This window comes from Emys orbicularis, chromosome 19 (genome assembly GCF_028017835.1).
Source record: "Emys orbicularis isolate rEmyOrb1 chromosome 19, rEmyOrb1.hap1, whole genome shotgun sequence".
Taxonomy (NCBI): Eukaryota; Metazoa; Chordata; order Testudines; family Emydidae; genus Emys; species Emys orbicularis.
Genome location: NC_088701.1, coordinates 24,371,695 through 24,386,121, shown reverse-complemented (window position 1 = coordinate 24,386,121; position 14,427 = coordinate 24,371,695). Strand labels below are relative to the sequence as shown.

The 14,427-nt window shown below is 42.0% G+C and overlaps 1 protein-coding gene across 6 annotated transcripts in view; it reads left to right on the top strand.

The window, feature by feature from the left end:
- The window catches only part of SCN8A (sodium voltage-gated channel alpha subunit 8), a 94,528-nt gene that overhangs the window by 36,392 nt on the left and 43,709 nt on the right, over positions 1-14,427 (top strand). For 5 of the 6 annotated variants that reach the window (XM_065419193.1, XM_065419188.1, XM_065419190.1 and 2 more), the window contains exons 6-10: positions 3,627-3,848; positions 10,080-10,143; positions 11,487-11,628; positions 12,423-12,629; positions 13,453-13,740. In XM_065419193.1, the coding sequence (XP_065275265.1) occupies positions 3,627-3,848; positions 10,080-10,143; positions 11,487-11,628; positions 12,423-12,629; positions 13,453-13,740 (923 nt within the window). The remainder of the gene's footprint in view (positions 1-3,626; positions 3,849-10,079; positions 10,144-11,486; positions 11,629-12,422; positions 12,630-13,452; positions 13,741-14,427) is intronic. The other variant, XM_065419192.1, reaches the window with a different exon arrangement.

Genomic DNA, 14,427 nt, shown 5'->3' with positions numbered 1-14,427 from the left:
CGCAACCTGCTTGACCAACTCTTACCGGATGATGATGAGACACTAACAATATTTTATTTGCTTGTCAAACACCAAAAATTAGTTGCTGCGTGAGTAGAATTTTGCAAGGTGTGAAAGGGTCTGATTTGCCTATGGAGAAGAAGTGAGGCAGAACAGACAAAGGGAGTAACTTAGCATTCATGGATGCTTTTAAAAGTTATCAGTAGTGTTTATAATGTGAATAAGGAGGTGGAGGGCTAAGCAAGAATTTCTAGCTGAAACTGAGATCTAATACTGGCAGAAACATTTGATGTTTTCTGCTGTCTCTCATGGACATGGGGCTTAGAGCTCCAGGGAGAGGAGAAGGATTTTACCTTGAGCTCATCTAACTGTTTTTGTCATGGTGAAAATGTTGCTTCTCTTTCTTAGTCGGTAAGTAAGCAGGATGAAGGTGGCTTTTATTTTAATTTACTGAAGCACTGCTTGAGTTTGTGGGGCCTGGCAGTTTTGGGGGGGAAACTGTTTTGGCCTTTGTAAATGGAGCAGGGTTGAGTTGGGAGTTGCCATGGGAGGGAACATCCCAGGATTATTTTCAGAGTCACTTATGACCACCCTTAGAAATTCTGTCTGAAATCCATGTGCAGCAAAGCTCTTGTCTGCTTTTATTCCCTTCATGCTATAAATGCAGGACAATCCCGCTGGACGTTAGAGTTGTTTGTTTTTAAGGGTCTACCCTTGTTTTTCTTCTGTACTCCAAATTCCTGTTGACTTCTGACAGTGTTCTGCACACCTTTCATATAGGTCTGACTTGAAGGTGTTATCCTGCATTCCTTGCTCATGCAAATTGTTCATTGAGTTGAATGATGGTACCTGTGCAGATCAGATTGAGCTTGGAAGATCCCTTTTTAGAACTTTTATTTCTTGCCTAAGACATGTACTGTCTTTAATATTAAAGCACATACATCAACTGAATTTGAAGAACAACTAGCCAAAGACTTAAAAAGTAATAGCAAAAAAAAAATGTTCAGTACGTCAGAAGCAGGAAGCCTGCTAAACAACTAGTGGGGCCACTGGATGATCAAGTTGCTAAAGGACCACTCATGGACGATAAGGCCATTGCAGAGAAATTAAATTAATTCTTTGCATCGGTCTTCACGGCTGAGGATGTGAGGGAGATTCCCACACTTAAGCCATTCTGTTTAGGTGACAAATCTGAAGAACTGTCCCAGTTTGAGGTGTCATTGGAGGAGGTTTTGGAACAAATTGATAAACTAAACAGTAATAAGTCACCAGGACCAGATGGTATTCACCCAAGTGTTCTGAAGGATCTCAAACGTGAAATTGCAGAACTACTAACTGTAGTCTGTATAACTATCATTTAAATAAGCTTTTGTACCAAATGACTGGAGGATAGCTAACGTGACGCCAATTTTTAAAAAGGGCTCCAGAGGTGATCCCGGCAATTACAGGCTGGTAAGCCTGATTTCAGTATTGGGCAAACTATAGTAAAGAACAAAATTGTCAGACACATAGATGAATGTAATTTGTTGAGTAAAAGTCACCATGTTTTTTGTAAAAGGAAATTATGCCTCACCAATCTACTAGAATTCTTTGAGGGGGTCAACAAGCACGTGGAAAAGGGGGATCCAGTGGATATAGTGTACTTAGATTTTCAGAAAGCCTTTGACAAGGTCCCTCACCAAAGGCTCTTAAGCAAAGTAAGCAGTCGTGGGGTAAGAGGGAAGGTCCTCTCATGGATTGGTAACTGGTTAATAGGAAACACAGAGTAGGAATAAATGGTCAGTTTTCAAAATGGAGAGAGGTAAATAGTGGTGTCCCCAGGGGTCAGTACTGGGACCAGTCCTATTCAACATATTAATAATTGATCTAGAAAAAGGGGTTAAACAGTGAGGTGGGAAAATTTGCAGATGATACAAAACTACTCAAGATAGTTAAGTCCAAAGCAGACTGCAAAGAGCTACAAAAGGATCTCACAAAATTGGGTGACTGGGCAACAAAATGGCAGATGAAATTCAATGCTGATAAATGCAAAGTAATGCACATTGGAAAAAATAATCCCAACTATACATATAAAATGATGGGGTCTAAATTAGCTGTTACCACTCAAGAAAGAGATCGTGGAGTCATTGTGGATATTCTCTGAAACCATCCACACAATGTGCAGCAGCAGTCAAAAAAGCGAACAGAATGTTGGGAATCATTAAGAAAGGGATAGATAATAAGACAGAAAATATCATATTGCCTCTATATAAATCCATGGTACGCCCACATCTTGAATACTGCGTGCAGATGTTGCTGCCCCATCTCAAAAAAGATATATTGGAATTGGAAAAGGTTCAGAAAAGAGCATCAAAAGCTATTAGGGATATGGAACAGCTTCTATATGAAGCGAGATTAAAAAGATTGGGACTTTTCACCTTGGAAAAAAAGATGACTAAGGGGAGATATGATAGAGGACTATAAAATAATGACTGGTGTGCAGAACGTAAATAAGGAAGTGATATTTACTCCTTCTCATAACACAAGAACTAGGAGTCACCAAATTAAATTAATAGGCAGCAGGTTTAAAACAAACAAAAACGGAAGTATTTTTTCACACAGTGCACAATCAACCTGTGGAACTCCTTGCCAGATGATGTTGTGAAGGCCAAGACTATACAGGGTTCAAAAAAGAACTAGATAAGTTCATGGAGGATAGGTCCATCCATGGCTATTAGCCAGGATGGACAGGGATGGTGTCCCTAGCCTCTGTTTGCCAGAAGTTGGGAAGGGGTGACTGGATGGATCACTGGGGCACCTGGCATTAGCCACTGTTGGAAGACAGTATACTGGGCTAGCTAGATGGACCTTTGGTCTGACCCAGTATGGCCGTTCCTATGTTCTTAACTGTCTGTGCAGCTTTGGCCCCAAGTTTATAGAGTCCCAAAGAGGCAGTTTATACTGGAGAAAATCCTAACACTTTTCAGTGGGATCCTCTTCTGCCAGATTGAAAGAGTAAAGGCCAGTCTAAAATGGAACGTTGCACAGGTTTAACTAAAGGTGTGGTTTTTAAACCACTTTAAACAAATGCAACTCTGCATGTTGACAATCTGATATCCTTTTAAACCTGGGTTATATCTGTGTAGCTTGCACCATATGAACCAGGTTTAAACCCAAATAACACTGCCCACATAGGGGTTTGCATCAGTTTAACTAAATTAGATTTTGCACCAATTTAACTTGATGTAACGTCTGTGTGCAGACAAGCCCTAACATTCATCTCAGAGGCTCCTAAATATGCGCTGTCTCTAGAAAACAGATTTTGAATGGTGACCTTTTAATATTTTAATTTGTCTTAAGTCACTGGGACACATTTATTCCTGGTCCTTCACTGAAGTCAGTGGAGTTACACCCAGGATTCATTTGGCTCAGCTTCCCTCCCCCCACCCATTATACTTTGCTGTAATCAGTGTACGGTAGGGGAAAACCTGAATAGATCCACTGTTCCAGTGCAGCTTTGATTTCCCATGGACCTGGCTGTCCTTAAGCAATGACCTTTTGCCTCTGTGTTATAGATGTAATGTGCAATGTATTGTCTGTGTGATGATTATATGAAAGTGATTTCTAGCCCTATTTTCTCTCTGCAGGCTTGAAGACCATTGTGGGTGCCCTAATTCAGTCTGTGAAGAAACTGTCAGATGTAATGATTTTGACAGTGTTTTGCCTCAGTGTCTTTGCTTTAATCGGCCTGCAGCTGTTTATGGGCAATTTGAGGAACAAGTGTGTAATATGGCCAATTAACCTCAATGAGAGCTTCCTAGAGAATGGCACCAGGGGGTTTGACTGGCAAGAATACACCAACAATGTCTGTAGGTATTTCTTCAGCAATGCTCTCTAAAGTCTGTTTCCTTTTTACATGACGAAATGTTGTTGGCCAAGATTTTCAAAATGACTTGAGATTTTGGGTGCCCAGCTTCAGGCATCTTAAAGGCCCTGGTTTTTAAGCACTTTCTGGAAATTGGGTCTCTTTAAGGTGTCTTAAATTGGGTGTCCAGATTCACTTTGGAAAATCATGGCTTTGTCCATTTCAGCATGGTGAGTGCTGTTCCCAAAATAACCATTGTCCACTGGACTGGCCAGTATAAACCTGTCCCTGTTATAAGGTTGCAGATCTGGAGAGGCCTTTACAAAGCTCTGTAGATTTGTGCTCAACCTAATTTTTTTTGTTTAGATCAATGTGACTTTTGCTTTGAGATTCAAACCCCCCAAAATGGTGGTCTTTTCCACCTCCACAAAGTAGCTAAAACACAATTCTGCCTTGAGTGTAGATGGCACTGGAGAGTGTGTTGTTCTTGACCCTGGAGTGTGCTGTGAGCACCAACCATGTTTTAACTACATCAGAGGATGGTTGTGTTAGTGTTCCATAGTGCTGATTCTTTTCCAGAAAAAGTGGAACCAAAAACTCCAGAGAAAAAATTAGTTGAAATCACCAAGTTTCACTGTTGTATTAATTTCAATGGAATAAATAGTTCCAAAGATTTAAAGGTGTTAACATGACCCTGCCACAGTCCAATGTTAAGTAGTTTTATTGGTATACAGAGACCTCAGTCTGCTTAGTACCATGGCAAACACGTCTTAAATGTCCGTACATCTTTGAGGATCAGGATGACAAAGACCCAATGGTGTCCCAGTGAAGCTGGGGGTCCCAGGAAATGTTGCGGGTGGCAGCCATGATGGTGAAGCTCACTTCTTTTAGTCAGCAATTATGTTCACTTTTGCCTCCTTGCCCTGCAAAAGTCTTGTCTTTTGAGGACCCAAAAAGGGAATGATGAGAAGAATAACCCATCCTCTCGTTATTTTGTCTACAGATTAGGTCTAATTTCTGACAATCCACCTTTGGTTCATTGATTTCCAGTCCCTCACTTTTCCTGTTTATGGGCATGATCTTAACACAGTCCTTGAATTATATCAGTTGGCCTTTTTGTTTAGACTAATTCAGTCTGTCTCTACCTTTTGCACTTTTCCCCATCAATATTTATCGTTATAGATTGTCACACCTTATAAACTTTTATCTCCTTTCCCACAGCTAGGCTTACAAGTGGAGTAGGCCTACTAGGCCCCAATTATCACATCATCACCTGGTTTCAAGGACAAACCCTACACTGTGGCCCATGGTTCAGGGCTCACTTGATACTCGGCCCAGGTTTGAACCTGTATGTCCAACCCAGAGTGAGTTCTGTGCCTCCAAGCTCACAAACAAAGCTTTTTACAGCCCAGTCTGTTTAGTTTTAAATGTAGAGTTTGTGAAAGCTACTTCCTTGCCTCAGGGATTCCTTCTCTCTGGCTGTGTCTTATCAAGTGTTATTAATGAGTGGTCAGCCAAGATTGCATACAACTCCAGAGAGAGGGCTTTAGGGATTGAGAAAGTGGCTCATATATTTGATTCTTAAATCCTGGTTCTATAGCAGGGAGGCTCGCGTCATCAGGGCGTGGGGCACAATAAGCTTCTCTCTATCCTCCACTGAACTGTACATGCTTTCTTTGTATTAAGCCTTGACCTGACCCCCACTTTCCCATTGTATCTATGTCCAGCATCCTCTTCCAACTGCCATTCTTGCATCCTGGCCTCCTGTCTCTTTTGTGTGTCAGTCAGCATTGATTTAGAAAAAGCCCATGCATTTGGAAAAGATATGTGCAAAGAGACCTACAGAGCATGTTGAACCATTTGTAACTATAGTTCAGCTGGAAAACTAGGCCTTTTTTCCTTTCCTTTCCTACTTATTTATTTGCAATCATTCTAACAGTTCATGCAAATTAATTGCAGCCTATGAGGCATTTGATTATTCTCTATTCATGGTGTGCAACTGGCTACCTTTATTACCTGATATCAGTTCTTCATCCTGACTGGTTGACTTTTATAACAATGGGGATAATGAATCCTAAATACTCGTGTTTGTGCCCAAATGCCATGTAGATGGTCGTGGTACATGTAGGTACCAATGACATAGGGAAGGGTAGGAGAGATGTCCTGGAGGCCAAATTTAGGCTGCTAGGGAAGAGACTGGAATCCAGGACCTCTATGGTGGCATTCTCAGAAATGCTCCCAGTTCCACGCGCAGGGCCAGGTAGGCAGGCAGAGCTTCAGAGTCTCAATGCGTGGATGAGACGATGGTGTAGAGAGGAGGGGTTTACTTTCATTAGGAACTGGGGAAACTTTTGGGATGGGGGGAGCCTATACAGGAGAGATGGGCTCCACCTAAACCAAAGTGGAACCAGACTCCTGGCACTAAACATTAAAAAGGTTGTAGAGCAGTTTTTAAACTAGGAGATGGGGGAAAGCCGACTGCTGCAGAGGAGCATGTGGATCGGACAGAGACTTCTCTTAGGGGAGAGTCTAATGATAGAGAATCTCCAGGTTATAGTCAGGAGCAGCGGATGGAAGAGGATAATGTAAGGGCCAGATCAAATAATAAACATTCACATAAAAAAGAATCTAACACATCAGAAAAGGGCAGACAAATAAACAGTGACAAGTTTTTAAAGTGCTTGTACACAAATGCTAGACGTCTAAATAATAAGATGGGTGAACTAGAGTGCCTCGTGATAAAGGAGGATATTGATATAATAGGCATCACAGAAACCTGGTGGACTGAGAGCAATCAATGGGACACAATCATTCCGGGGTACAAAATATATCGGAAGAACAGAACAGGTCATGCGGGGGGGGGGGGGGGGGGGGGGAGTGGCACTATATGTGAAAAAAAATGTAGAATCAAATGAAGTAAAAATCTTAAGTGAATCCACATGTTCCATAGAATCTCTATGGATAGAAATTTCATGCTCTAATAAGAATAGAACATTAGGGATCTATTAGAGACCACCTGACCAGGACAGTGATAGTGATGATGAAATGCTAAGGGAAATTAGAGAGGCTATCAAAATTAAGAACCCAATAATGGTGTGGGTTTTCAATTATCCCCATATTGACTGGGAACATTTCACTTCAGGACGAAATGCAGAGATAAAATTTCTCAATACTTTAAATGACTGCTTCATGGAGCAGCTGGTACGGGAACCCACAAGGGGAGAGGCAACTCTAGTTTTAGTCCTGAGTGGAGCGCAGGAGCTGGTCCAAGAGGTAACTATAACAGGACCGCTTGGAAATAGTGACCATAATATAATAGCATTCAACATCCCTGTGGTGGGAAGAACATCTCAACAGCCCAACACTGTGGCATTTAATTTCAAAAGGGGGAACTATGCAAAAATGAGGGGGTTAGTTAAACAGAAGTTAAAAAGTACAGTGACTAAAGTGAAATCCCTGCAAGCTGCATGGGCGCTTTTTAAAGACACCATAATAGAGGCCCAACTTCAGTGTATACCCCAAATTAAGAAACACAGTAAAAGAACTAAAAAAGAGCCACCGTGGCTTAACAACCATGTAAAAGAAGCAGCGAGAGATAAAAAGACTTCCTTTAAAAAGTGGAAGTCAAATCCTAGTGAGGCAAATAGAAAGGAGCATAAACGCTGCCAAATTAAGTGCAAGAATGTAATAAGAAAAGCCAAAGAGGAGTTTGAAGAACGGCTAGCCAAAAACTCCAAAGGTAATAACAAAATGTTTTTTAAGTATATCAGAAGCAGGAAGCCTCCTAAAGAACCAGTGGGGCCCCTTGATGATCGAGATACAAAAGGAGCGCTTAAAGACGATAAAGTCATTGTGGAGAAACTAAATGGATTCTTTTCTTCAGTCTTCACGGCTGAGGATGTTAGGGAGATTCCCAAACCTGAGCCGGCTTTTGTAGGTGAAAAATCTGAGGAACTGTCACAGATTGAAGTGTCACTAGAGGAGGTTTTGGAATTAATTGATAAACTTAACATTAACAAGTCACCGGGACCAGATGGCATTCACCCAAGAGTTCTGAAAGAACTCAAATGTGAAGTTGCGGAACTATTAACTAAGGTTTGTAACCTGTCCTTTAAATCGGCTTCTGTACCCAATGACTGGAAGTTAGCTAATGTAACGCCAATATTTAAAAAGGGCTCTAGAGGTGATCCCGGCAATTACAGACCGGTAAGTCTAACGTCGGTACCGGGCAAATTAGTCGAAACAATAGTTAAGAATAAAATTGTCAGACACATAGAAAAACATAAACTGTTGAGCAATAGTCAACATGGTTTCTGTAAAGGGAAATCATGTCTTACTAATCTATTAGAGTTCTTTGAAGGGGTCAACAAACATGTGGACAAGGGGGATCCAGTGGACATAGTGTACTTAGATGTCCAGAAAGCCTTTGACAAGGTCCCTCACCAAAGGCTCTTAAGTAAGTTGTCATGGGATAAAAGGGAAGGTCCTTTCATGGATTGAGAACTGGTTAAAAGACAGGGAACAAAGGGTAGGAATTAATGGTGAATTCTCAGAATGGAGAGGGGTAACTAGTGGTGTTCCCCAAGGGTCAGTCCTCGGACCAATCCTATTCAACTTATTCATAAATGATCTGGAGAAAGGGGTAAACAGTGAGATGGCAAAGTTTGCAGATGATACTAAACTGCTCAAGATAGTTAAGACCAAAGCAGACTGTGATAAACTTCAAAAAGATCTCACAAAACTAAGTGATTGGGCAACAAAATGGCAAATGAAATTTAATGTGGATAAATGTAAAGTAATGCACATTGGAAAAAATAACCCCAACTATACATACAATATGATGGGGGCTAATTTAGCTACAACAAGTCAGGAAAAAGATCTTGGAGTCATCGTGGATAGTTCTCTGAAGATATCCGAGCAGTGTGCAGAGGCGGTCAAAAAAGCAAACAGGATGTTAGGGATCATTAAAAAGGGGATAGAGTATAAGACTGAGAATATATTATTGCCCTTATATAAATCGATGGTACGCCCACATCTTGAATACTGCGTACAGATGTGGTCTCCTCATCTAAAAAAAGATATACTGGCACTAGAAAAGGTTCAGAAAAGGGCAACTAAAATGATTAGGGGTTTGGAACGGGTCCCATATGAGGAGAGATTAAAGAGGCTAGGACTCTTCAGCTTGGAAAAGAGGAGACTAAGGGGGGATATGATAGAGGTATATAAAATCATGAGTGATGTGGAGAAAGTGGACAAGGAAAAGTTATTTACTTATTCCCATAATACAAGAACTAGTGGTCACCAAATGAAATTAATAGGCAGCAGGTTTAAAACAAATACAAGGAAGTTCTTCTTCACACAGCACACAGTCAACTTGTGGAACTCCTTACCTGAGGAGGTTGTGAAGGCTAGGACAATCACAGGGTTTAAAAGAGAACTGGATAAATTCATGGTGGTTAAGTCCATTAATGGCTATTAGCCAGGATGGGTAAGGAATGGTGTCCCTAGCCTCTGTTTGTCAGAGGATGGAGATGGATGGCAGGAGAGAGATCACTTGATCATTGCCTGTTGGTCCACTCCCTCTGGGGCACCTGGCATTAGCCACTGTCGGTAGACAGGATACTGGGCTAGATGGACCTTTGGTCTGACCCGGTACGGCCGTTCTTAGATACAGGTACTAGTTCAAAGAACAGCCTATTCCCTAAACATTAACAAGAGCAAAACCTTGTCCCAGAATAAAAACAAGCTGTAAAGATTGTGAAAGGGAACAGCTAGGAAATGTCTGTGAATGCTGTCAGCTCTGCAGATGAAAGCATTGACTTGACTCCCGAGTTCTTCTGTTTGGTTTCACTTGGTTCTTACTCACCATATTTCCACTTGAAGTGACTAGGCACCAGATTTTTTGCTGCCTTGTATCTCCTTTTGTACTTGTGCAAAGCAGGTGAACATGCTACTATGCTAGTAGGGTTTACACAGGTGTAAGTGACAACACAAAGTGCAAGGTAGTGGGGAATCAGGATCCAGCTCTTTGCAGCTTCTCCCTTGCCTTCCCACTCTTGATTTAACTTGCTCCAGTGTGCCAGCGATTCATTTGTATTTACACTCAAACAGCTGTATTAACTTCCAGGAAGAACCTAGATGACTGCTCTGTTAAGACTTCTATAGTTTTGTAATATGCTGAGTCCGTTAAGTGTGCAGTGTGCATACATATGTTTTTTAACATTTTTTTTTCCAGCAAACTTTTACACAATCCCTGGGGCCCTTGATCCTTTGCTCTGTGGTAACAGCTCAGATGCAGGGTAAGTGTTGGGCTTCATTAAAAGTAAAGAATGTCTTTCATCTCCAATGGCTTTCATAGAGCTTAGTGGTGGCAAAGGCTTAGAGGTGGTTCCATGTAGCCTGATCTCCTTTCATTGAATGCACCCCATTAGTATCTGTCTCTCTACTCTGCATGTATGATGCCTGAATATAACTTCTGTTTTAAAAAGACAAATTCATTATTTGTGGTTCATTTTGCACCACTTAAAATTAAGCAACTGATATGTATGGAATGTTGCAGGCTACATTCTCCCAGTTCACTAGCAAATGGATCGTAGCCGTACTAGGATGGGATTTTCAAAGGAGATTTGGGAAGTTAGAAGCACTGTTCTCGTTACTTCTCAATGAGAATTGTCCTCCTAAATCATTTAGGGCTTTGGGCGCCTAACTACTTCTAAAAATCTGGCCCTTGGACACTTGAAATCCAGTCCTGGGTGCCCAGCTCCCCATAGCTCTTTGAAAACCCCGTCCCTAAATTTTAGCGTTCACATTTAATTACCTGAAGTGTAACTGATTTAAAAGCTATGTAATGCATGCTGTAAATACAGATAATGGTATTTCCAATAGCATTTGTAAATGAATTCTGTTTAGTCAAAAGTTGATGGTTAATTTGGGTCACAATAGAAAACTTGATTGGTATAAAAGCAAGAGAACAAGAAAATGAATTTATGGGGTCTCTGAATTTCAACCTCAAGTCACTTAGATTATTCAGGAGGTCTGAAAGGCTTAGGATGGCTGGGAATGAGATCTAGAGCTTTTCACTTCTAGATTCCTGGTTCCAATCCAGCCTTGGTCAGTAGTAACTGTTCTTACTTTCTGATGGCCATTCGTTGGTCAATAAGTTGGTGGTTCTCAATCTAGATACCAATGGTAGGTCCATGTTACATCACCTACCATCACCACAGTTGGCACTGGCTGGCCTGCAGCAAGGCCAAGGATTGAGGGCTGATCCAAAGCCCACTGAAGAACATGGAAAAATGCCCATTGGCTCAAGAGGGCTTTTGTTCAGGTCACCAGTGGGTCTGAAGATTGTAGTACTGTAGGCTCTTATCCCTGTAGCTAGCCCATCCAGCTCAGGTTTGGTCAGGCAATATGAATAACCTTGTACTGCTGCATTCTGTGGATAAGGACTTCTGTCTCCAGGGTTGTCAACTGCCCTGTTTTTTGCCAACCATTTTGTCCACATGAAAATAAAGCACACATAAAATGTTGCACCTTGCTGCTGTGAAAGTCATCACAGCCTTTGGCAACAAGCCTCCTGTTAATCTGTCCTTATGGCTCTTACAATATTGATACCCTGAAACTGTTTTCATCTTTTCTGCAGCCAATGTCCAGAGGGTTACACATGCATGAAAGCAGGAAGGAATCCAAACTATGGCTACACAAGCTTTGACACTTTCAGCTGGGCCTTCCTAGCCTTATTTCGCCTTATGACTCAGGATTTTTGGGAAAACTTGTATCAGTTAGTAAGTAGATGCATTGTGTCTCTTTTGCTTCCAATGTTTTGTTGCCTGTAATTTCATACACATTTGTGGGAGGATGGGGAGTTTTTTAAGGGTCTGAGGGAGCCACCCACAAGTGTATGCCTGTGTGACTTTGGAGGAGTTGTGCTTTTAAGGCGGGGGAGAATGGCACCAGGGAGAGCGCATGTAGCATTCTTGACTGTTTTCAGCCTGGAGGCTGTTCTGTTTTGCTAAATCTTCTAACTAAGATTCTGTGGTGAATGCTGCAAAATTGTCATACTGTATGTTGTGCATATGCTGCGCACCTCAGCTTTGCTGATACTCTTGTAGCATAACACAGGGCATCCAGGTGCTTTGAAGGGCAAAGTGTATCCATGTTGTCTAAGAACAATTCAGACTTCTCTAGCAGGTTGGCATCATGCTGAACCAGCATTGTTTCAAAAGAATCTCTGTGCTTGGCATTGAGTTTCATATTGTATTTCTGAATCCCTTAAAACTTCCATCCTTTGGTCAGATTTACAACCTTTATTCCTGCCTGACATAGCATCAGGCTTGTTCTTAAAGGAAGGAGAAGAGTCATTTCACTGCTTGGGGCCCAAGGTTGTTTGGTGTGCTGTGTATCCTAATTCTTTGGAATGGATCCTGCTAAGAAATTAGATAACACTTTGTATGTATGATACCGATGTATTTTTCTTTAGAACCATCCATCAGGAGAACTGTGATTGGCTGCTCAGATCTGTATTGTAGACAGTCTCTTCTGAATCAAAGTGATAGGGAAATTGCTGTCTCTTTTTCAGACATTGCGAGCAGCAGGAAAAACTTACATGATATTCTTTGTCCTGGTTATCTTTGTGGGGTCATTCTATCTGGTCAATCTGATCTTGGCTGTGGTAGCCATGGCTTATGAAGAGCAGAACCAGGCCACACTGGAGGAAGCGGAGCAAAAGGAAGCAGAATTCAAGGCCATGTTGGAACAGCTGAAAAGGCAGCAGGAAGACGCACAGGTTACAGTTTTGATTAATACTTTTTTTTTTTTAGGTTGTTATAATTTTTTTTCTGGACCATTAATTACAAAACAGAGTCATATAATTATGAAAACATAGTAATAACTGGGTGGTGTGTCTGGGCCTCACTGCGCTCTGTTGGATGGAATTAGAATTGTTCATCCTGTGTTCCTATGCCCAACATATCGCTAACATTTTTTATGGAGTTTCTCCTTTAGCTAAACTGGCAGGGGCCTGCATTTTTGTAGCAAGAAGACCTGGGTTCTGTCTCTGCTACCTCTGTGACAGTCCAGGTGTATAGCACAGTGGTAACCGTGAAGTTCTTAAAAAACCACAGATTTGTTCTATTATTTGCATTGCTCTGGTTAAAGCATCTTTCACCAGAGAATGTCAGAACAGCTCTCGGCTCTAGCTAAGCCTTGCTATACCCATGCAAGGCAGATACGTGTTATTTCTACCCATCAGAGAGAGGACTAAACTGAGGGACAAAGAGGTGAAGTTACTTGAACCAAGGGGAGTCTGCAGCAGAACCTACAAGTTCTGGATCCCATTCCTGTGCTCTAACCATTTGCACAAAATCCCCATTTTGAGGAGGAAGCAGAATTTAGGAGTCTGGTGTCCTGATCCTGTGCACTAAGTATTAGACCACACAACTTCCCAGAGCAGGAAAGGGAGATGAGGATTCCTGGCTCAGCCCCCATGCTGTAATCATTCCACCCACTGCCTCTGCCTGTGAGAGATGTCTGTCATTTTTCTGTCTTACCCACTCCCTTTCCCTGTCCACTAAATAAGGAACAAATTAATTTTGTCCCTTTCCCCTCAGGCTGCTGCCATGGCCACTTCGGCAGGGACAGTCTCAGAAGATGCTGTGGAGGATGATGGCAGGGGGAGAGTGTCTCAGAGCTCTTCTGAGATTTCCAAACTCAGTTCTAAGAGTGACAAGGAGCGGCGGAACAGGAGGAAGAAACGGAAGCAGAAGGAGCTGTTGGAAGGAGAGGAGAAGGGTGACAACGAAAAGGTGTTCAAGTCTGAATCGGAGGATGGAATGAGGAGAAAGACTTTTAGGCTGCCAGACAACAGGCTGGGAAGGAAATTTTCCATCATGAACCAGGTAACATTTCTTCCCATTATTAAGAGTCACATTTTCTGTCATAATTTCCTGTTTTGGGGCCTCATCCGGTGCCCTTTGCAATCCAAGGGAATTGTTCCGTTCCTTTTAATTGATGCTGGATCAGGAGGCAATTTAGGGGCTCAATCCTGTAGTACTTGCTTACACAGCAAGTCCTGAGTGTCCCTGTGAGCCTAGTAACTCCGAAGTCAGGGCAGTTACACAGGTGACTTTCAATTAGACTTCTGCGCATAAGTGCCAGGTCGCTTTTGAAAATGGAACTAAGGCTCCTAGGTCACGTAGGTGCTTTTGAAAAATTTACCCAACGTGCTTGGGTTCTATCACTTTTCCTAAAAATTTCTTTGTGTATATTAAATGTGCTGGATTGAGGGCCAAAGGGAGTGAAGTCCTCCCCTAGAGCCCAGCACAAAGGCATCAGCTGGGGATGCTCGCTCCTACCCTGCCACCCGAATATGGTTCAACCTTGGTTTCAGCAGCCCCTTTTAGGGGAGTGCAGTCTCCATGGCCTGTTCATTCCTTGGCCTCTCTGCTGAGCCTGCTCCCAAGGATCTAGCTGTGATTGTGATTTGTATCTGTATTACAATAGCACCTATCGGCCTGGATCAGGGTCAAGACCCCATCATTAGCAATTATCTTTGAAAAGTCATGGAAGACGGGAGACTGGAAAAG